Source organism: Euprymna scolopes, chromosome 40 (assembly GCF_053919585.1).
Source record: "Euprymna scolopes isolate OS-2025 chromosome 40, ASM5391958v1, whole genome shotgun sequence".
NCBI lineage: Eukaryota > Metazoa > Mollusca > Cephalopoda > Sepiida > Sepiolidae > Euprymna > Euprymna scolopes.
This window is the reverse complement of record NC_136521.1, coordinates 70,514,802-70,539,251: the sequence shown is the minus strand read 5'-3', so window position 1 is coordinate 70,539,251 and position 24,450 is coordinate 70,514,802. Positions and strand designations below refer to the sequence as shown.

Sequence of the window (24,450 nt, the reverse complement as noted above, 5' to 3'; positions counted from 1 at the left end):
GAGGTTTAAAAAAATAAAAATAAAAGCAGAAGAATAAAAAAATTATTTGGAAAAAAAACAAAACAGAACAAAAATATTCCTTGTCCAAACATGCGTGACAAAAGAAAGATATTTTCCAAGAACACTGTGACTGAAAATCAGGTCACAGACATTTATGACAAAGCTGATGACGTAAACAAAGTTTATTTAACAAGTTCACTTTTGATACCAGGAGAAGAAAGTCTGGCAGATAGACGGACTTGTAAAGAAGTAGAGAGAGTTAGTGTGACACAGCTGGCACAAGTTTGAGATGTTTGTTCATTTGTAAATTTAACTAAGAAATAAAAAACATTAATTTTTAAAAGAAATGTTTTTTTTTATATATGTACCAAGAGAAACAACTTTGCTCCAAGAAGAAATGCAAAAGTTTGTGCTTGTGTAGATAGGTGATCTTTTAAACCAACACATTTCAGGTGAAAACATTATTATGTACTTACATGTCATGTCAAAAATTAGTATAAATTCTAAAAACTACAAAAAAAATTCAGTAGTAGATGTGCTAGATGTATTTTTACAAAAAAATCATCTACAATTATGCTTTATTTAAAAATTTAAGTCAAGGGAGATAAGTCTGTTTGTCATCCAGAATTGGTCACACAACTCTTCCACATCAAAACTTGATCATTCAATAAATTCTATTTTCATTTGTAAATTACTTATAATTTTTCTACTGGCTCATTTTTTATAATTTTTTTTTTTTAATTTATACTAATTTGACATAACACGTAAGTATGTAATAATTTTTTTCACATGAAATGCGTTGGTTTAAAAGATCACTAATCTACACAAGTATCAAAAAGTTAATCGGATTATTTCCCTTGCACATTGTGACACTTGGGATTGACCAGGCAAAAATAAAATTGGGGTTTTATTGCATTACAGATGCAGATAGAAAATGAACTTTATCTAAAATAAACTATTCCTATAGTCTGTAGCGGCTTTTTTTCTAGAGTACCCCAATCTGGAGGCTTTGGGAAGTGTGAAGTCACCCCCTAGTTACCACTAGTATCAGGTCCACCGAAAAGTGGTAGTACCTGTCATAGTCCAATGAAACTCTATCTGGTTGTCGACACACATATTTACACGACGATTAACTAAACAACATCCTAATGAATTCAGAACTTGAAGCATAAAATCTTTTAGCAAAATTTGTCATTAAATAACATGAAAAACTGTTGATATGCCATAAAACAAAACAACCAAACCAAACACAATATATAAATATTAGAATATATTAAGAACTTGAAGCATAGAATCTTTTACCAAAATGACTGCATACGGCATTAAATTACCTAAAAAGGTTTAATATGCTGTAAAACCAAACCTAATGAATAAATAATTGAAAATATTAAGGACGTAAAAAAATGACTGAATATGACATTGAATAACACAAAAAACGGTTGATATTCAATCAAAACTCACAACCAATTCAAAGAGTGTATGGCGTCCATTACTCATATTCATCAATTATTGCCAACTCTTAAAAAGATTATATCGATAGTTTTCTTATAGTAGTTAGATGATAAGAATGACTCGCTTCTTTGCGGATGTTACATTGGCATATTCCTGCAGTTTATGTAAACTGCCAGAATATACTAAGCATTGATCAAATTTTAAAACGTTCGAAAAAAAAAGAAAACATTGTGATAGAAAACTTTTTTATTTAGAAATTTAAATTAAGAAAATGGAAATATAGTAAAAAAAAAAAAAAAAAGAAAAAAAAAGAAATACTTTTGGCAAATGTCTCTCAGGGCATTTTTCCAATTAGTCACAGTGTGTTCCGAACCAATAACACACTTTCACTGTACATTTCGAGCTGTTGCAATGTCATGTGATCGCTTGCATATAATCTTGATTTCCAGTTTCAAGACATGATTTTGAACAAAATAAAAATGTCTCATGATGCAAGACATGCAATTGTCTACCTTGGCTATTTGTGCACCTCCAAGTGAATCAGTCACTCATGAAACTTTGTTTTTTACAAATGCATTTTGTTTTTGCACATATTTACCATCTCATATTGCTTTCAATTAATTTCTGACAAAATGAAAAACTTTTTCTGGCGACTGGAGCATAATCTGCAAACCCACTAGATTCATTGTGTGATGGCTTTATTAAAATGATTCAAATTTTTGCACGATTAAAACTAATATTTACTTCTAATAAACTCTCATTTGCTGTGTTGACCGAGCGTTTTACCATATTCCGTCCGTTCACATAAGCTGCTGGAATATGCGGAGACAACACCCGCAAAAGTACGAGTCATTCTCTGCATAAGTTCCATGACAAAATATAACAACCATGTGACTGCCGGCAGGGTGAATTAGAGGAGAGGGGGTGGGAGATTATCTTGTCAGCATGTTTTTTTTTTATCACAGATCTTATTACGGCATTGGCATGTTTCTTTTTTCCTTTTTTTTTTCTCTTTCTCTTTTTCTCTATTGGCTATGAAGAGTTCTTGTTGAGCATGATTGAACATATGAAATATTAGGATAAAATAAATCCGACAAAATGAAAGAAAAAATGGAAAGATGAAAGCCCAAAAAACTTCATGTAACATCACAATGGTTCATCTTAATGTAACAAAGGTCTTTTTTTAGAGTGAAAATGAAAAGTCTACTTTTTTTAAGTTTTAATATCATTCTTGAAAAAGCCTTTGTTACATGGGGGCAAAACATTGAAATTCCAGTTTGAGATTTTGTTTTGGATTTTCATTTTTTAATTGTTCTTTCCTGCATATTTTCTTGTAAAAAAAATCGTTTAATCACTTTGAATAGCAAATACATTTAATGAGTTCATTTTTTTTTATATTTTATTTTTATTGGTTGAGACTATTTTAAGGAAAATGAATCTGATGTATCAGCTATTCAAACAATATATATATATATATATATATAATTATTATTATCATTACTATTATTATTAATATTATTAAAGAAAACAAAATATTCAAATTCTTAAAATTATAATATAACTGATGTTTCAATCAATGAGGTCTTCCTTAATATTTAAGAAAGAATTTAGTAATTGAAATATTTTGTTTTTCTATTGAATAATATTTATAAACAGATGGATATTTCATCCAGTCTCTCTTTTTTTCCCCCTCTTTCTCTCCCTATATATGTATATATTATAGTTTAATTACTCTTAGAACATTTATGCTTTTTTTTTTTTTTTTTCACATAAATTACTTTTTTTCTTTTCTAATCTGAGCATGTATGGATATTTTGGATATGGTAGAGTAGTCTCCCCTTATCTTTGACTTTCAATTGATAAGCTCTATTGAAGTTTTTAAGGGCAAAAATTGTGATACTGATAATTCATATATACCAACTTGAAACAATAGATATTTCATTAAATGAACGAGTCATGTGGATCCAAAATTGGGTTATAGCCAGCAAACATACTTCCTAACTTATGGCGTAGCATTACCGGAAGCGGTGACAAGTCAAATCAGTTCCATCCATCACTTTTATTGTTCTTCAGTAATTCTATTATGAAGCGATTTATTGAAATAAAATATAAAAGGACATTATTAAAAAATGTACAATAAAAATTAACAGAATTTTGTAGATAAAAATAATATAATTAGTCTTTATTTGCACTTTGAATAACAAAATTTTAAAAAATAAAAGTTTTTATTTTATTTAAAATTTTATAATATATATTTATAAAATTATAAAAATTAAAGTTGTTTTCAATTTTTTTAAAAATAAGTTTTTTTTAATTTCAATTTATATAAATATGTTTGTGAAAATATAAAAATAAAACTTACTGAAATTAAAATAACAAAATTTCAAACATTGTAAAATAAATGTATCCAATACATAATATTCCCAAAATAGTTTTAAAAAAGAGGTGTTTTTAATAATCAAAGATTATTTGAAACAAAAAGAGCACAAAACGTGTCTTCAATAATTCTTTAAAAAATAAAACTAATTTCAATAATTCTTAATTAAAATAAGACCAAAAAAACTTTTCAATGGTTATTAAATAAATAAAATTTAAAAAACTACTAAAAAATGTAATTAAAATCAAAGAGTACATGCACAGGGGAGACATAAGCATGAGAGACAAAAAGCGAAAGAACTGGTTTACCTTGTCATCGCTTCTGGTAGTGCTATGCCGCAAGTTAGGAAGTACATTAGCTGACTCTAACCCAAAATTTTTATAAAATGCAATAATGATAAACATAGAAGTGTTTGTATGTGGGTCATTGCAAAAGTAAAGCCTCCTATTTTTTTTTTTTTTTTTTCTCAACAACTCCAAAAGTTGAAGAGCTACGGAGTCATCATAACCATACGATTTACAATCCCCTCTGATCTGTTTGGTCGGAATAGAAAAATAGGAGGCATTACTTTTGGAATGTTCCTCATAGATGGTAGGCTTGTCACACTGTAAAAGTCATTTTTACTTTTACAAAGAACCATGGATCATTCTCTTTTCTAGTCATGATAAATATCACAGTGACAGTTATTTGGTGGGTTTCTATCTGTATTTTGTTTAATTTTCAAGTTTTGAGCGAGTATCTAGTGTCCCCAGATAACCATGTAATGTCAGCCATTTTATTTTTATTCTAATTTAGCAACTCGACACTGCCAGTGTTTCAAACTTTAAAAAATGCTTTAAAATATGTTAAAACAAAAAAATAAAATTATCTAGGTTGGTAAAAGAGTAACTTATCTTGCCTTTGGTAACATTTATTTGTTATATATTTGTTTATTTATCACTTTATCGGTTTGTTGTCTGTGGTAAAAAAATTGCCGGAAAAAATAAATGAATCTTGTTTTGTTAAAATATATGAAATATAATAAATTGGTTTTGAAACACTTGTAAAAGGACTTTTACACTAAATTAATTTTGAATTAGCTAATAAGGCTATCTTGAAAAGTATATAAATTGTTTATTGCATAATTAGCTGTTTTCTTACAAGTTTTAAACTTAAGATTCCTAACAAAAATTTTGTTTGCAATAATTTTTAGATGTTTCCTGAAATTGAAAATATGTAAAAAAGAAAGAAAGAAAGAAAGAAAATATATACAAGTCGGAATAGATTTCATATTTTGGCATTTGGAATGAAAACTAATTATATATATATATATATATATATATATATATATATATATATATATATATATAATTATTGATTTTTATATTGTACCCAATATATAGTAGTGATTTCAAAGTAAAAAAAAACGACTTGGTGCCATCAGCTAGAATTTAAACCAAAACATGTAGTTCTCCAGCATCATTTGCTACCGTCTGACCTAAATCTATGTGCATATAAAAACGTTTAAATATAATGTTGTTTAAGATATAAATGTATATTTGTGCATGTGTAGAAATAACATGTTTAGTCGACTTAGACCTGTCAAGTTCAATTTTTACCCCTTAGTAGTTATTTTTACCAGCTAAAAACTAAATCGAATTTGTTTCACAGCTCCGAGTCCTCTATATGTCAAGTTTCAAGTCTGTAAACCCCAAAATTGATAGAGTAGTTTGGCTGAGATCGTTCCTCACACATTAAGGCTGACAGGTCACATATATAATGCTTGTACTGCTATGTTTTTCTAGATTTTAATCCAATGAAACCCCAGTGTTTATAAAATAGTGCTCAATAACAAATAAGCTGTATTATTTTATAATTTTCTTTATTTATACAAACATTATTGGCTACATATGTGCATACATATTTTAAATGTGGCTGATGACGCTGGATTTCAAAATAAACCACAGCTGAAACATATATGTACACATGTAGCCAATGTTTGTATCAATAAAGAAAATTATACAAATATATATATATATATATATATATATATATATATATACACACACACACACACACACACACAATGGTCTTAGAATATCCCCTTTCTTCTACTACCACAGATGAGGGGAACTACAGTAATGTATTTTATTTTGCAATATTTTTTTTTTTTTTTTTTTTCCATAACCTTTGGAGGCTTTTTGGAAATTTTCTCCAAATTTCACTTTTATTTTTTTTTTAAATTTATTTCACTTGGATTTTTCCTCAAGCATGATTATTATTATTATTATTATTTTTATAATATTTTTCAAATTCAATGCAATGTTTAATGTTTCTCATTTACATCTAGAGTTTTCTAGATATCTTGTTACTCTTAAAAAAAAAGCATTGTTGGACGCGTACAGCATAATAAAAATCTAAACAACAGGAAAAGACATTTAATTTGATTGTTTTTTTTTATCTACAAAAATATATTTGTGTATATTTTTTATTTAGTTGAACAGCATGTTTATTGATAACTAACAATTCATTGAATAAGATAATGTTGGAATAAACAACCACCTGTGGACAACTGTGTAAAGCTAGTATGGGTTTTTTCTTTTAAAGAATTACCATGCAAATTTTATTCCATGGCCGTTTGTATAACGGAAAAAGACATCCAATATTTGGAGGCTTTGACTACATTTTTTTTTTTTTTTTTTTTTAGAAAAAAATTTCAGTTTTCAGGTTAATAATAAAAAATAATGCAGAAAAACAAAATCGCTTAAAGAAAATTAATACAAGATTATCATTTCCAATAAATAAAATAATTATAAATCTATGAATTATGTACTAAACATTGTTTCTTTTGAATATAAAAATGCTTTAAAGTATAAATTTAGTTTACCCATCAGTTTACGGCTAAGATATATATATGTGTATATATATTCGTCAACATTTCACCTAAATTCAAAGACTTTTTAAAGATGACTGATTTGATATATACACTACGTAACTTCTGGGTTTTTTTGGGGTTTTTTTTTTCAAATTAGTCATGTGAAAAAAGTCTTTAAATACAGTGAAACATCGAAAAACAAACATTTTTTTTTTTTTTTTGCACTTAATAAATGTAGTATAAGAGAATGAATTCAAGTGAATTTTGATGTAAAATTGAGTTTAATAATTGATATTTACCGAGGTATTTGTTCCAGACTTTGTGATTTGATTCAGTTTTGGGGCATTTTTGAACATTTTAGAATGTATTTTTTTAATATTTAAGAAATTCTGAAAAAAGAATGTTTTATAGAGTCATTGTTTATAATTTAATAATTCATCATATGATTTAAAATGAACACTGCCATGAAACAGCTGTAAACAATCATAATACTTTGGTGCATGCTTTTTACTTTGAAACTGGGTTGAAAAATGTTTGAAATCTCCCGAATCGTTCTATATGTAGTAAGAAATGCATTATATTAATATCAAATAACTTCATATGTTCTTTATGTAGTAAGAAATGCATTATATTAATATCAAATAACTTCATATGTTCTTTATGTAGTAAGAAATGCATTATATTAATATCAAATAACTTCATATGTTCTTTATGTAGTAAGAAATGCATTATATTAATATCAAATAACTTCATATGTTCTTTATGTAGTAAGAAATGCATTATATTAATATCAAATAACTTCATATGTTCTTTATGTAGTAAGAAATGCATTATATTAATATCAAATAACTTCATATGTTCTTTATGTAGTAAGAAATGCATTATATTAATATCAAATAACTTCATATGTTCTTTATGTAGTAAGAAATGCATTATATTAATATCAAATAACTTCATATGTTCTTTATGTAGTAAGAAATGCATTATATTAATATCAAATAACTTCATATGTTCTTTATGTCTGCGCAGTGATAAATGTCAAACATGACTAAAATTTATTTCTTTTTCTCTTTTTAAAATAAAAATACTTTGTGCTCTTGTCAACTAAATGAAAAACTTTTTTTTAATCTTTTTTTCTAATATATATTATTATATAAAGCAATATTTTTAACAATTTTTTTTTTAAACATTAATTTTCTTTGGACTGGAAAATTTAGTTTATTTCTTACTAATAACAACAGCCACTGATACAGCTGATAAAATATGAACTTTTACACAGTAGGATTTACATATTAGGATTTCATATGGATGAAATAGCTGTCTAATTCTCTCTTTAAAAAACTTAATACAAAATCGAAAATGACTGCCAGGTTTTCGGCGCTTCTACACTATCCCAACAAAATTTTGTAGTCGATAAATGAAGTTTTCAGATAAAAAAAAAACAATGGTTTCTATTGATTTATTTTGTCAATTCTTATAAATTACAATGTTAGCTTCCAAATTATGCAGTCGAAATTGCCTGAATATTAATGAATTATTAAAAAATACAACTTTAATCGTGTTAGCAGGTGAAAAATTGCGGCCATCTTGTTTTATAAAATAAATCGAAACTATTACCTCCCTTTTGAACTCTCCTGTGTCTCGCATAAGCAAATACAATCGTTTTCTTCAAATTCTATTTTCTTTAATAAATAATTTTCTACCTTATCGATTTTCGTCATTTTTGGATATAATTATCTTAAAAATACGAGGAATACAAAGATACCATTGTTTCCATATGAAATTCAGTATTACGATTTCCGAAATTTCGGGCCCTGGATATGACCTTAAACTATATCTGGTGGTGAAGCCCCAGCTTGCGGGCTTTGGGGAGTGTGGAGCCACCCTTTAATTGCCATTGCTCCCAGGTCCACCCTGACCCGGAGTGATAGTACCTGTTAGGGTCCCAACTATGGGGTCCTGGATATGACCTAAAACTATATCCGATGGTGAGGCCTCACCTTGCGGGCCTTAGGGAGTGTGGAGCCACCTTTTAATTGCCATTGCTCCCAGGTCCACTCTGACCCGGAGTGGTAGTACCAGTTAGGGTCCAAACTATGGGTTAAATAGAATCTGACTAAAAAAAAAAAATTTATATATATACTCCATTAAAAATCGTTCCTCAAAATAACTAGATTCGGCATTAAATAACCTGAAAAAGGTTGATATGCCGTAAAAACAAAAACAACCAACCAACCAATCCAACTATGGGTTAAATAGAAACAGACTTAAAAAAAAAAAAACAAATATACTCTATTAAAAAATTGTTCTTCAAAATCTCTGGATTCGGCATTAAATAACCTGAAAAGGTTTGATATGCCGTAAAACAAAAACAACCAACCAACCATCCAACCAACCAAAATGTCGTTCTGATAGTGTAGAAGCGCCAGTTTTTGCTTTTTAGAGGGAGGTAATTCTAAATGGCTTAACGACCTTTGGAAGGGGAGATAACCCTGCAATATAGACGTGCGTTTTTAAAAAATAATTTTTCTCCCACAAAGTTTTAATGTAGCGGCACTACCTTAGATGGATTGAACCGGTTTCTTCCAAATATTGAATTTTATGGGAGTATGAAATTCACAAGCAGTCCCTAGTCGCATGTATATCCTCGCCATAGAATATAACGCCATTAAGTTTTTGCAGCTCTTGCAGGGAGGTATTGACGTTCTTCTACATACAGCATCTGTTATTCCCAAAATAGTCATCCATCTGGTACTAACCAGGCTCAACATTGTTTAACCGATGATTTAACAAGCACCAGGGTGTCAACGTGATTATGCAGTATATAAAGGGTTATTAGTAATGAAGGCTAATTTGCATGGATTTTAAAGTAGGTATTTAAAAAAAAAAAAAAAAAAAAAAATTGAAAGTGTCTGTAAGTTTTAAAAGCTCAACTTTATGCACTAGTTTTGAAGCATACCGTGAGTCAAACTTATTACAGCAAGATGCTAATTGTAATTGTGAATAAATAGATGCTCGAATAATATTAATAGGTAAGATGACTTCTTGTTTGTCTCTCGAGTTTTCCTAAATACTAGATCAGGCTAATACTCATCTTTGAAAGCCTTTATGAAAATCACATTTGTTACTGATGTCCTAAGTAACATAATTTTTTTCAGCTTTCCTAAACACTAGTCAAGTCTAATCATAACAAAACTAGCAGTGATGATATATATATATATATATATACTTCAGAATAAAATTATCTAACATTCAACTAGTATGGAAATCTGAATTTTTATATCCTTTTCATTAACTTCCCTTACTCTATAACATTTAAATACTTAAAAAAAACTTTTAATTTTGATTTTCCATGTCTCACTGACTTTAGCAAATAAGGTGTAAACCATTATAACTATTTGCTAATATTTTCTCCTCTGAAGAGATGGTAGACATCGAAATCCTATAGGATAAGGAGTTATAATATTTCAAATGTATTCTTTGTCTTATAATAATAAAAATCTTTTGATTTGAAATTTAACTATTTCACGTCATAAATTTTAAATTTATTGAATGACTAAAATTTTATATATATACATATATATATATATATATATATATATGTGTGTATATATATATACTCCATCACCTAATCTTTTCACTTATTCCTTTCCGCATTGTGATTTTCTCCATTTTCTAAAAGCATTTATTTATGAAAAAGAAACTTTCATAGTTATTGAAAGTCTTAAGAAATTACTGACAACAACAAAATTAGTTTGGGAGCTTGTATAGATTGGTAAACCAACACAATTCAGGTGAAAACATAACTTACATGTCATGTCGAAATTAGTATAAATTTCAAAACTTAAGAAAAATGATCCAGTAAGATGTTCTAGATGCATTTTTAACCAAAAGTCAATCACAATTATGTTCTTTTTAAAACATGGCAGATTTAAGTTGAGGGAGATAAGTCAGATTGCCATACTGCATTGGTCGTACAACTTTTCCACATTAAAATATTAGATAGAACTCAATAATTTGATAAATTATATTTTTACTCGTAATTATTTTTTCTACTGGATTGTTTTTCATAATTTTAAAATTTATACTAATTCTGACATGACACACAAGTATGTAATAATGTTCTCACCTTAAATGCGTTGGTTTAATAGTTCACCAATCAACATAAGCACTAAAGTCTGATTTTCCTAATTACATCCTTTTTTGTTGGAGAAAAATGTTTAGACTTTTTTTTTTTTTTTTCAAACTATATAACAGCAAAACGTTCTTATAAGAAATCTGGCAAACTTTCTCAACACAAGAGGAGTTTGATAATCAGTGATATTTTTTATTTCCTTTTCTTTTCCTTTCTTTTCTCTTTCCTTTTCTTTTCTATGTTTTCTTTTCTCTTTCTTTCCTCTTCTATTTTTTCTTTATTTCTTTTTCTTCCTTTTACAACTTTTTTGTTTCCTTTTATTTCCATTATTTTGAAACCTTCATCATTCTCCATTCTCTTTTCAATAAATTTTTCATTTCAGCAGAGAATTTTTTTCCTCCTATGATAATGACTTTCTGTACAATGATCATAATTTTACTCCACTTTATTATTTTTCATTTATTATGTTTCACGTTTGATTTCAAATATTCTATTCAATGCTGAATGTCATCATATCAAACCAACAATCGTAAAAAAATAATGCGATTCAAACCTCTTTAAGAACCCAGTTTTTTTCTGTGTTTTTATTTTTATTTATTTTTGCTCAACAAAATAGTAATTGGTCATCTCATTTTTTAAATTTTTGTAAAATAGACTTTTATGCATTCCTAAATTCATGAGGATGAGGTTCACTTGATGCAGTGGTTCTATGTAAGGATAATGAAGTTAATGAGCTGAGTTCAGTATCAAGCCTGGATCATTATATTCACTTTTGAGCTAATATTCTTAGGAAAGATATCAATCTCCTTATTCATCCTAACACACTTGTTCTCATTAGATCATTAAAGTTGAGTCATGTTGAGCCTGGTGAGTATTGATTGGGTGACTATTTAGAAATATCAAGCACTGTTTGTGGAAGAATTGCAGAATCTTCCTGAAAAAAAAAAAAAAAAATTTTAAATACAGCTCTGAAGATGCCTACAATCACTTTAATATAACCTACCAATCCACTTGTGCATTGAGACAACAGAATAACTCCACCCATCAACCATTCTAGGTGGAAGTTTTGTTCTCTGTCATGTGAAATAGCTCTCTGGGGAGAGTATACTGCTATCATTCTATGGTTTGATTAGTTTCACTGAACTTGTTCTGCTTGGTATAGGGCTTTGTTTTCAATTATATCCTGGACAGATAAAAAGATAGCGCTATAATAAATAAATTCAGTGTGTTTAATTTTTTGACAAAGGATCTCCAATCTTGTTGTGAAGATATTTCTGAGACATGATGTTGCTCTTAATATTTTTCACATTATTTGCAGTTATCCTCATTGCAATTGTTATATATACACAACATTTCATCCGTTGCACTCTTTGGCCTTCAAGTGCTTTTGATCTGTTATGGTTCCGGAAGTGTCCAGGAGAAAGATGCAATTCTGTAATTAGTGGAAACAAAATTTATTGAACAGAAAAGCAAATGCAACAAATAAAAAGTATGGTCCGACTGTCAAGTGCATATAATTTGTGTGCTAACTCCAACAGACATATTCTCCCGGTCTTTATAATAAGTGGGAGAGTTCATTATTATCTGTAGGGTGGACAGATCACAACATTATCATAATTGGAAACCTTCAATCAATTTGAAACTTGCTGATCTTAAGTGTAAAGGCAGACCCATGATCAGATCGATATGCAATGTCTGGTTAGATCAGATCCAGCATTTCAGTTCTTGTTGTTGTTGCATACTGAATGTTGTCTCATTTGCCATGATTTTGAAAACACTAAAGTTGACAATGGTCATTCATTCTTTCGTTGCTGGTCATTCTTCCCGACTTCATCTCAACCATGAATACTATCTTGTAATTAAAGCTTTTTATTCTTACCTTCAAAGAGACTAACTTTAGACAAAACTGATGAAAGACATTCAATGTGATGTTTTTCAAATCACTGATCAGTAGGATGAGAGAGAGAGAGAGATTGAAGTCACAAATTACTCATATCTTGTCGGCCCATGTAATTTACATCTAAACGCCCTGCATGCTTCAAAACTGTTTCTCTTTTCGAGTCATGTGATGTCATATCTGTTTTTATTAGATTCCCGCAGCCTTTGTCATGTTCAGCGTGAGTTCATGAAGTTGACTTCGTTTAACCGTTCACCAGTTCCATTTTCTGTTATTATGAATTAACTAAAGTATACACAAGAGGATCTACCCATTCAATATCTGCAATGAAATGCTGTTTGTGATCAGTCGACTATGTTGGTTTGGCCACATTCAGAGAAGCAACTCTTGTATTGAGAAGAAAAACAAAGCAGAGACCTTGCAAAATAAGAATGAAGGAAATTTGTACAACTCAAGAAAACATGGAAATCATCAAAGATTTTAAACAATGAAATTTGAATGAAATCCTTAGAACTGCTAAGCTTGGAGACTGAGATTGCAGGCTGTCAAAAAATGTAAACCTTCTGACCAAGAAAAACAAGATGACAAAATGGAGGAGGAGGAGGAGGAGGAGGAAAAGCATCATTATCATCATCATCATCATTATTGAATCTACTAAGAAATTCATTCTTTGATGAACTTAACAAAAAATATTCCCAAAAGATTACCATCTATACCAAGCTACACCTTAAGAAGGCCAGAGAGTAAAACAGCCAAAACGTTATGTATATAATGGTGTTTGTTTCTTTATCAAAGAATAAAATTAAAAACAAAGCTCTATACAAAAGATCAAACAACTTTTTTCAAGTTAGCTACTATGAATATCAAGACTCATTGTCTTTCATACTGTTCTGTAAAGTTTTGAAAATGATAGCTTACTAATCAAAAGCATGAACGAAATACTGCAGCCTTTCTCTTAGAGTTTCGGTAACTCTTGCAACTTCATGTGGCTAATCTCATTCTCCTTTATAAAACATGCCACCTTTCTTGCATTGTCTTCTTCATCTAGTTTCCCCATGCCGGTAGCAGAGAGAGCACACTTTTTGTTTCTTTGAAGTGAAGTTGTTTGTAGCATAACTACTACATATACTTAAATCAATTATTGAAAATCTTCCCTCCAGTTTTTCCTTTCACAGCAGATTTAACCGTGACTTGTACTGCAATCTTCGTGACAGCAAGGTTCCATATTCTTCTCAGTAATTCAGCAAATCTTAGCAATGATAGTTTTGTTTCAATTCAATCAAATTCTTTGATCGATTCTGCAGTCCTCAATTATTCTTTTCAAATCTTTGAGATTATTATTAATTATGCAAAATATTAATTTGCTTTCATGCTCTTTAAATGACCATTGTCCAAATATCTTGGGTTGACCACAACTTAGTACAATTAATAACACTTTCCTTTTACATGTAGTTACATCGCAACAATTTCCTGTGTGTAGTGGAAGTTAATGTGATTTTGTATGTTTGAAATATGTTGGTTTTCACATGAATCACAGCAACAAATTCAGCAGAATTTATTTTGGAGCTTGTTCGTAATAATAATAAAAATCGAATTTTAACCAACGGCAATGTTATTTACTTAATTGTAATGTCGAAATTAGTAACATATCCAAAAATTACAAAAAGTGATAAAATAGAAAATTATTAATGAAAATTGCTTATGAAGTAAATTACAAGTTATGCTTAAATAATAAACAAACTATGAGTTACTTCCCTTGTTTGTGTTACATTTCAAAATAATAATGACGGATCGCTGGACAGTGAAAGTAAATATTTTATATAATAATGTAATATGATACTAATTTCGACATGACAAGTAGATAACATTGCCTTTAGTTGAAATTCAATTTTTCATTTTCATTATTATTTTGAAGAAGCACCTTTTTTTATGTGAGTAGTTCTAATCTTATTATTATGGGTACAATGCTGTTTTGTTTTTTTTTTGTTTTTTTTAAGTTGACATTTTGTCACCTGTCATCTCCAAATTCTTTGACAAAAACATTGTCGTCATATTTCATTATCATTTATTTTGATGTGCTCTTTAGATTATGCTAATGTTTTGCCTTTACACGAGTTACACCATTTTTTTAGCAAATATTTTTGTGGCTTGTTCGCTTTCTTTGAATTTCCTTAATTTTGTTTATTCATATATATATATATATATATATATATATATATGTGTGTGTGTTTTTTTTCAGCAAATATGAATTTTAACCAAAAAACAAGTTCCTAAACCTTACTTTATTATTTCAATTTGACAATTATCGAAAAAGCAAAACAATAGATTTTGCTGGTTTCGTTCAGATCACTTTTGCTGAAGATGTTTGTTGATCCAAACGAAACTGGTAAAATCTCTGATTTTGCTTTTTATTTCTTCCTGTATTTAATTGTTTTTCCTTTCTGTCTTTCACACATATATATCTCAGGAGACAAAACTATCGTTTTTATTTAGCTTACAGGAAGGAAAACAATCTTAGGTTTTTGCTTTAAGCCTTTATCAGTGATATGTTTTTCATATAAGACTGATTTTTTAGATTAAAATAAAATTTTTAGTGCGTACATAAATATGATTCCACTTTGAACTATATATATATATATATATATATATTCCATAAGATTACACAGAAAGTGGGTTAAAAGCTCTATAGAACTAAATATAATAATGTGAGTTTTTTGTGTTAAGCAAAATCTCGTGCTATTATATTACTCCCCTTATATATATATATATATATATATATATATATATATATATATACTTGTTTATTGTTATATAAACATGCTCACATCCCGCTGCTACAAATAGCCACTTGTTTCAATCAAACAACAGATATCATCAGGCAGCGACTTGACTATTCAAAAGTTCAATGAATAAAGTTATTCATTGAACTTTTGAATAGTCAAGTCGCTGCCTGATGATATCTGTTGTTTGATTGAAACAAGTGGCTATTTGTAGCAGCGGGATGTGAGCATGTTTATATAACAATAAACAAGTATTATCAGCTCTTTTTATTGAGCACTATCTAACAACCTCGTTGAATTCATTAGTCCATTACTTTTGAATATAAAAAAAACCCCGAGTATATATATATATATATATATATATATGTGTGTGTGTTTTATATGTAAATTTCTTCTATATATTTTTAACTTTTTTTTATCATATTCTTATACAATTGAAGGCCCATATATAAATATTTAATATCAATGATACATCTTAGCATATATATATATATATATATATATATATACACACACACACACACCCACTAAGACGTTTACAATAGCAATAGTAAAAAAAAAAAACCCTACCTTTGCATCTTCATCTCATAGAATTTATTGTTATTTACTAAACAAGTGCCTTTGTTTTTACAGGTCGTAAACAAGAAATTATTAAACTGACGGAGCAACTGATTGCTGCCATTACAAGTGGTGACTTTGAAGGTTACACGTACGTAGATATTTTCATTTGTTAGTTTTAACACGTCTAAAACTAAGTTTCCTTCCTTTCACCACCAATACTCGGATCCTCATTTTCTCTTAGTTGAAATGCATGGTTCTGTTTCTTGAAGAGTCCTTTTTGCTTTGATAAGCTTCTATGACTGATTTTTACTCCAGGAATGAAATGAAAGTCTCGTATCAAATCTGTTGTAAAATTCGCTGGAATAATGTTTGGATCTTTCTGCAGCTCTAGAAAGTACCTGACTCCTGACACAATCCTCTACCTGTAAAAGAGTCAGATACGAAGGTCATTCCAAAAGTAAAGCCTCCTCCTTTTTAGCTCAAAAAGTTAAAGAGCTACAAAGATGAGTGATACCATTAAGATGTGCAACCTTTTTGGCTCCAGAATTTATTTTTCTACATAGTCACCACCATTCTCAATGCACTTTTTCCAAAAATTTAATGATTAATTTCTGCTTCTGACATACATCTATGACAGAGACTTGTTCTCTTAGTCTCACATCATCAATATCTACAACAGAGAGATGAAATATTCAAGTCATGAATGCATAAGTTCAATCATCGTAACAATGCAGTTTGCAATCGCTCTGATCCATTTGTGTGGAATAAAAAATAGGAGACATTACTTTTGGAATCCTCTCGTATATCCTAAGATGAAGTAAAGCTGCCAAATCTGTGGAGATGCAGCTCACAGCACTCTTTCTTGTTTTGACAAAGTGCAAAACCTATTTCACAATCTAGTGGGAGATTATCTCTTCTCTTCAGTCCATTTCTTACATGTTGCTAGTCTTTTCCTGCTCCCTCATTATTTTCATGGCAGCTGCTTGTATGGTTAAAAGCTGAACTAAAGACATACTTGGAAGGTTTCGATAAATACACAAAACCTGATTATAAAATACTTCAAAGCAGTGTGAAACATTTCTATGCAAACGAGTGTGAAATAAAATGTGTACGCAGTGTGATGGTCTGTAGAAGTGAAACTTGGCCACTGTGGATTGAGTACATGCGTTGCATGGAGAAAAATGATATGAGAATGATACAATGAATAAGTATTGTGATTCTTAAAGAATCTTAAAATGACTTGATAGATAGATAGATAGAATGATGATGACATTAAACCGAATATGATTCAAATTATGATTCTCATTTTGGTGTTTTTCACCTTTCAGTTAATATAACCTCTGACCTTAATTTCCACAAAGGCAGTTGCTTGTTATTGCTGGTTTTCACTGGCAAAGGTTGCTGGCTGTCCTTCCAACCTTTGATTTTGCTCAGTTCAGGGTCACATAGTCTTTTTTTTTAGCGTTCTATGTAGAAGACGTTCTCTAGCTTCTTGAATAGCTTTGTCCAAGAAGTTGATGCAGAAAAGCAGTATGCAAAAACGATTTTAGTATTTCAAATTTGAGAAAAGTGTTTTGTTAAAAAATATTAGCATTAGGGATGGGACGATTCCAGTATTTTTACCGATTCCAATTCTTTATAAATATCTAAATATTTAACTATAAAATTGTTATTTTTCACGATTACCATAAAAACACATGTTAAATGTGCAGATATTTTCTTAAATGTAAGGATACACTTGTGAGGGATGATTTATCGATTTTAGTTTTACTAATACATTAAAATCAACAGACATTCATTATTTTAGTATTACTATCAGCAGTAGAATATTTTTCTTTAAAAAAAATTAAATAAAAAAGCCAATTAAAAGAATCGTTGTTGGCATTGAAAATAGGTACAAATTTTTCCGATTCCGATACCCCCAAAATTTCTGATTTTTTTTTTATTTCCAATTCCGATTAATCGACCCAGCACTAATTAGAATTTCAAGTCAACTTATTAAAATACAAATTACATTTTTTGAATTCTTAACATGAAAAGCAAAATCAGTTCTGAATTCGAACATATTTTAAAGATTCAAGGGGTATGTGATTTGCCAATTGTGTACCGTCATGAACTCTGGCATATCTACTGTGATCATTAATGAAGAGATATTGTTGACAAAGCTGAATCTTCATTTTTCTGACATCAATAAACTAAAAATATTATTTTAGAATTCTCTCTCAAATTCACATTCATTGGTCATAAAGATAGGACGAAAAATACTTGTAGGCTTAAACACAATTATTATCTAAAAACAATTATTATCTGAAAACAATTATTATCTGAAAACAATTATCTAAAAACAATTATTATCTAAAAACAATTATCTAAAAACAATTATTATCTGAAAACAATTATTATCTAAAAACAATTATTATCTAAAAACAATTATTATCTGAAAACAATTATTATCTGAAAACAATTATTATCTGAAAACAATTATCTAAAAACAATTATTATCTAAAAACAATTATCTAAAAACAATTATTATCTAAAAACAATTATTATCTAAAAACAATTATTATCTAAAAACAATTATTATCTAAAAACAATTATTATCTAAAAACAATTATCTAAAAACAATTATTATCTGAAAACAATTATTATCTAAAAACAATTATTATCTGAAAACAATTATTATCTGAAAACAATTATTATCTGAAAACAATTATTATCTGAAAACAATTATTATCTAAAAACAATTATTATCTAAAAACAATTATTATCTAAAAACAATTATTATCTGAAAACAATTATCTGAAAACAATTATTATCTGAAAACAATTATTTTCTAAAAACAATTATTATCTGAAAACAATTATTATCTAAAAACAATTATCTGAAAACAATTATTATCTAAAAACAATTATCTGAAAACAATTATTATCTAAAAACAATTATCTAAAAACAATTATTATCTAAAAACAATTATTATCTGAAAACAATTATTATCTAAAAACAATTATTATCTGAAAACAATTATTATCTAAAAACAATTATTATCTAAAAACAATTATTATCTGAAAACAATTATTATCTGAAAACAATTATTATCTAAAAACAATTATTATCTAAAAACAATTATTATCTAAAAACAATTATCTAAAAACAATTATTATCTGAAAACAATTATTATCTAAAAACAATTATTATCTAAAAACAATTATTATCTAAAAACAATTATTATCTGAAAACAATTATTATCTAAAAACAATTATTATCTGAAAACAATTATTATCTAAAAACAATTATTATCTAAAAACAATTATTATCTAAAAACAATTATTATCTGAAAACAATTATTATCTAAAAACAATTATTATCTGAAAACAATTATTATCTGAAAACAATTATTATCTAAAAACAATTATTATCTAAAAACAATTATTATCTAAAAAACAATTATAATCTAAAAACAATTATTATCTGAAAACAATTATTATCTAAAAACAATTATTATCTGAAAACAATTATTATCTGAAAACAATTATTATCTAAAAACAATTATCTAAAAACAATTATTATCTGAAAACAATTATTTTCTAAAAACAATTATCTAAAAACAATTATTATCTAAAAACATAGTGAAAACAAAAAGATGATCAAATTGTTTTAACGTTGATTACTTTTTGTCACAAACCCAAGACTGTCCACAAACTGCTCCCAACCATCATAAAACTCATTGCCAATCCTAAAACTAAATATATCTCACTTTGTGTCCAGTCTTTTGTCCATCACACCTGTATTAACAAATCCCACTTTCCTTTGTGCTCCATGGTGAACAACTTATTATCTATTGTTCTGTCGATAAACACATTTCCCTTTTATTTCGTCATTCTTCTTTTTCTCTTTTTCCCAGACTTTCCAACACTTGGAGGGGAAATGGACGCCAATAATAGCACACTTCAAATATCCAAAAAACAATATTTAGTGTTTCTTCTTCCAAATCCAAAAGAATAAAAACTTATGTCTAATGGTGGTTTATATGATTCAAATATTCAAGCACAGGACCATTAGATTTACTCTCCTCCACCCCAAGACACTGATCCCCCCCCTTCCCTAATTTTTGATGAATTGCAATTTTTTTTTCTTTTTAACTCGCGTTCACCCCTTACAAGGCATATTGCTACTTGAGCGTAAGAGGCTACTATTTGAAACCGTGCTTAGGAAAGATTAACAACACATTCTTTACTTATTTAAGTAGCAGTGATCATAAGGGCAGACAACTCATGCTTTACTTATTCATGTAATAGTGATGACAGGGGGTAACAAATCATGCTTTATTTAATTTTTATAATTAAAATTTCTTTTTTCTGATTGTTTCTCCTTTACAGAAGATTTGTTGACCCACATGTAACAAGTTTTGAACCCGAAGCTTTGAGAAACCTGATTGTTGGAATGGATTTTCATAAGTTTTATTTTGATCACGGTAAGTTTTTTTTTTTTTTTTTGTTTACTATTTCGTAAGAATGGACAACCACAAAATGTGAGGAGGGAGTTCAAAGTCAAGGAATGCTTTCATAAAAATCCTTTCTATGTTTACACCTACTAAATCCCTTCTACTTTTTCTTAAAAAAAAAAAATTCAATTTAATTAAGACAAAATACAGAAAAAATTTTATGATGTATGTACCTGTCATGGAACAAAGATGTCATATTCCAAAAATCATGTAAATTGATCAAGTATTCTTTTAACTAAAAAAAATCATATCTTATAAGTAATCAAAAAGGGACTGTCATGATGCCATCTTAAAAAAAAACAAAAAACAAGGGTAGATAACTCCACAATAATTCAAATTTGCAAGATCAGTCTTGTAATACTAACGATTTCACATTAATCGCTTAAAATCTTTTAAAAATGATTTTCTTCATAAAAAAAACTTGTCAATTTGCATGATTTTTGGACTATGATATTTCGTTCTGTGATGGGTAAGCACACCATAAGATTTTTCTGTATCTTTATTATTTTTAATTAGGTTGAATTTTTTTATCATAATTAAAAATTCATATTTAATGTTGTTGTACATTATTTCTTGGTCACATTGAAAGAATGGATAACAGTTAATAGATGTAGAACAGTTGAGGTGACAGGGTCCACAGAATCATGACAGAATTTGGTGAGGATGGATTAGAAAAAAAAAGAAGGATAAATAAAGATTGATCCAGAGATGGATTAGTTTTGAATTGTAAGCCATTTTAGTTTTAGAAGAGAATAGAAATACTGTTCGAAACAAAATGGCAGTATCAATCCAGGAAAATTTTGAATTGTTCCTTCATGTGTGAAGAGTAAAAGTTATGTACAGGAATTCTAAGAGATTCAGGATATTTTATGGAGTGATTCCAGTTTCTGATTGGTTAGTAGCAGAGCATTGTTCCATCTGATTGGTCAGTTCTTGTCACTCGTGTTTATAAATATAATCTTCCAATCTTTTATAATCATACACTTATAGTTATATTTAAAAAATTGCAACAGTTTTGAAGTCAATTTAATGGTGAATGCTCTGATGAACTACAAGCACTTGTACCCCCTCAATGTGACTACCTCTGACAAACCCAACAAGCAGCTAAGTCCCTCCCCCTTCACAGTAGAAATCCCTAGGTGTAAAAAAGCCTTCTACTCCAACAGTTTCTTCCCCAGAACTGCTAGACTTTGGAACTCCCTTTCGAGATTCTGCTTTCTCAACTGTACTGACATGCAAAAGTTCAAGTGTAATGTGAACAAACATCTTGCTACTCGTCTCCCTTCATAATATCTCTGCAACTTATGTCCCCGATAGTAGCCCCCTACTTCAAAGTGACATTGTGCCTTGTTTGGGGTGAAAATTAATAAAAAAAAAAAAAGAAAAAAGAAAAGAAAAACACTTGAATGCATGCCAGCATCTAAAACAAATATTATTATTGGTTTATATCACAAGGAGTTCTCACACAAGTCATCATCAGAGATTGCTCACTAATAATAAACGATGGCTTACAACAAGTCTCCCCAGTTTTCCAAACTCTAGGTATGACCTTAAAAGACATCCAGGTGTGAGGTCCCATTTAAAGGCTGTGAGGAATGTGGGGTTGCCATTGCTCCCAGGTCTACTTGGGCCAAAGTGGTAATACTCATTAGAGCATCTGGTGCTACCAGATCAGGCTGTCTGGAGATACTGGATTGTTGACCAAAAATGCACCAAATATTGATGTTATTTTTTTTTTTTTTATTCCTTCCCTTTGCACAACTCAATCATGTTCTGCAAAGTCAAAAACAGCAATTTTCCTTCTACGAATCAATCAAACCAAACACTATGAATAAATATTTGAAGACGATGAAGTATAAAAACCTTTTATCCAAAATTACTGAATTCGGCATTAAATAACTTGAAAAGGGTTTAATATGCTGAAAAACAACAAAATCAAATTCTTTTAAATAAATATTTTTTTTTAGATGAGGATTGATAATTCAGATTACTATTCTAATCATGGTTGTTAAATTCTCAAAGTTTTGACATCTTTTAGTTAAACTTGGGAATCTTTGTTAAACTTCTTTTCTTTTTTTTTTTTACATAGGAGTCACTACTTATCAAGGCCCAGAGGCCACTCAAGGATTAATGAGTGTACAGTAGTCAATGGGACAATATTGTAGTAATCATTAATAGTAGAAATTTGGTAAATTGGATTACTTAAGGAAACAGCTGATAAAGAACTTGTTTACATTGGACTTGAAGACGACCATATTATAGTCAGCTGGAAAGCAGGGAAATGGAAGAGAGTTCCACTGCACGCCTGTGGAACTCTGTTCTGTCTGCCTGCTTCCCTCCGGACTACAACTTGGATGTCTTCAAGTCTAATGTTAACAAATTCCTAATGAACCGCCCCCTTAAGTAAACACTCCATCAAATCTCCACACTAACGTAATGTACTTGCAATAACCCTTATCCCTGAGTGGCTTCCGGGCCTTGATAAGTGGTGATCACTGTGTAAAAAAAAAAAAAAAAAAAAAGGTGTGCAGTTCTAAGAAAGAATTCACGTTTAGGTTTTGGCATAGATAAAGAGTGGGGAAAATTATTGATAGTGATTTCAGCTAGACAAGTGTTTTTTGTGAAAGTTTGGCAAGAGGGGACCACAGATTGAAGCTCAGATGAAAACTTGCCATGAAAATAATAGTAAAGCAGAGACAGGCTTGCAACGTTTCTTCTGTGGGAAAGAGGTTGCAGAGAAGAGAAAAGGACATTCTCTAGTAGGCTATGAAGTCTATTTTGAGCTCTGTCAAGGCAAGATAAGTGTAAAATAAAAAAAACAGGGCTTGGATACCATCAGCCAGAAGCAAAACCAAAAGCAAAATTTTGTAAGCAAAAAAAGAAAGAATGCTGCATGCGAACTTGCAAAAGTTAAGTTTGCAAGCGAACGCGTTATCGATGGGACCACGATGACACATGTTATGACGTTGAACATTTAGCTTTTCAAAATGAAACAACAAATTGACCATTCACGCATGCGCGGTTTACAAACAGCAAGGTTTTTACCTGATCCCCCCCTTCAAACAAAATATTTCTACATGAAATAATTGACGATGTTTTCTAATTTTTCGATGTTATGCCCACGAGAATTGCTCTCTTTAACGGTACCACATTTGTGCCCCTTTGATGCGGATGACAAAAGATTTTATCAGATATACAAACACGCGCCCTAACACACACAGATATTTTCCCTTTAAATAATAGAAGATTAATAATTCAAATCCATCTTTAAATGTTTAATGCTATTGCTTTTCTCATAATGCATTCCAAAAATATATTGTCTTCATCTTTTTACAAAAAGTGATTCTATGAAGAGGGGGGGGGTGAGATCTTAGCACCAATCCTGCAGTCATTAATGCTGCATTTAGTCTTTTGAGGTGTCGTCTGGCTAGCTGACTAGCATCCAATTAGCTGATGAAAGGGCCAATGACCATTCCTTTTCGTCCAGCTTCATTTTGATTTTCTCCCTCAGAAACGGGTTAAATGATTTTATTCTTCTCTTTACCAAAGCCAAGTACTGGCGTCAAGAGTCAGCCGCTCAAAACGCTGGAACTTCAGAATATTGCATCCCTCGGACGCCTACTGTCTTAGAGCAATGCAAAAATGCTGCTGATGACTTTGGTAAGTGATGACATGGCATAACAATTACAATACTAACAATTGTATAAATCATCATCTTGTTGTCAATGGTGATGATGCTCTTGGGTGGCTGATTTGCTACGAATAGACATACAGTAGGCAACTGCTGCTACCACTTTTTCTATTAGCTTCATCTACTGAGTTACGTGCATCCTTGCATTACTGTGAGAAACTTGGTCAGTTGGCCCTGCTTCAGTTCTGTTTGTCATGTGTTG

At 29.5% G+C, this 24,450-nt stretch overlaps 1 protein-coding gene across 32 annotated transcripts in view; it reads left to right on the top strand.

Moving 5' to 3' along the window:
- Window positions 1-24,450, top strand: part of LOC145265633 (calcium/calmodulin-dependent protein kinase type II delta chain-like) — a 705,488-nt gene that overhangs the window by 659,328 nt on the left and 21,710 nt on the right. For 21 of the 32 annotated variants that reach the window (XM_080121699.1, XM_080121688.1, XM_080121680.1 and 18 more), the window contains 3 exons: window positions 16,129-16,204; window positions 20,433-20,527; window positions 24,107-24,217. In XM_080121699.1, coding sequence (XP_079977825.1) covers window positions 16,129-16,204; window positions 20,433-20,527; window positions 24,107-24,217 — 282 coding nt within the window. The remainder of the gene's footprint in view (window positions 1-16,128; window positions 16,205-20,432; window positions 20,528-24,106; window positions 24,218-24,450) is intronic. The other 11 variants (XM_080121704.1, XM_080121701.1, XM_080121702.1 and 8 more) reach the window with 1 other exon arrangement.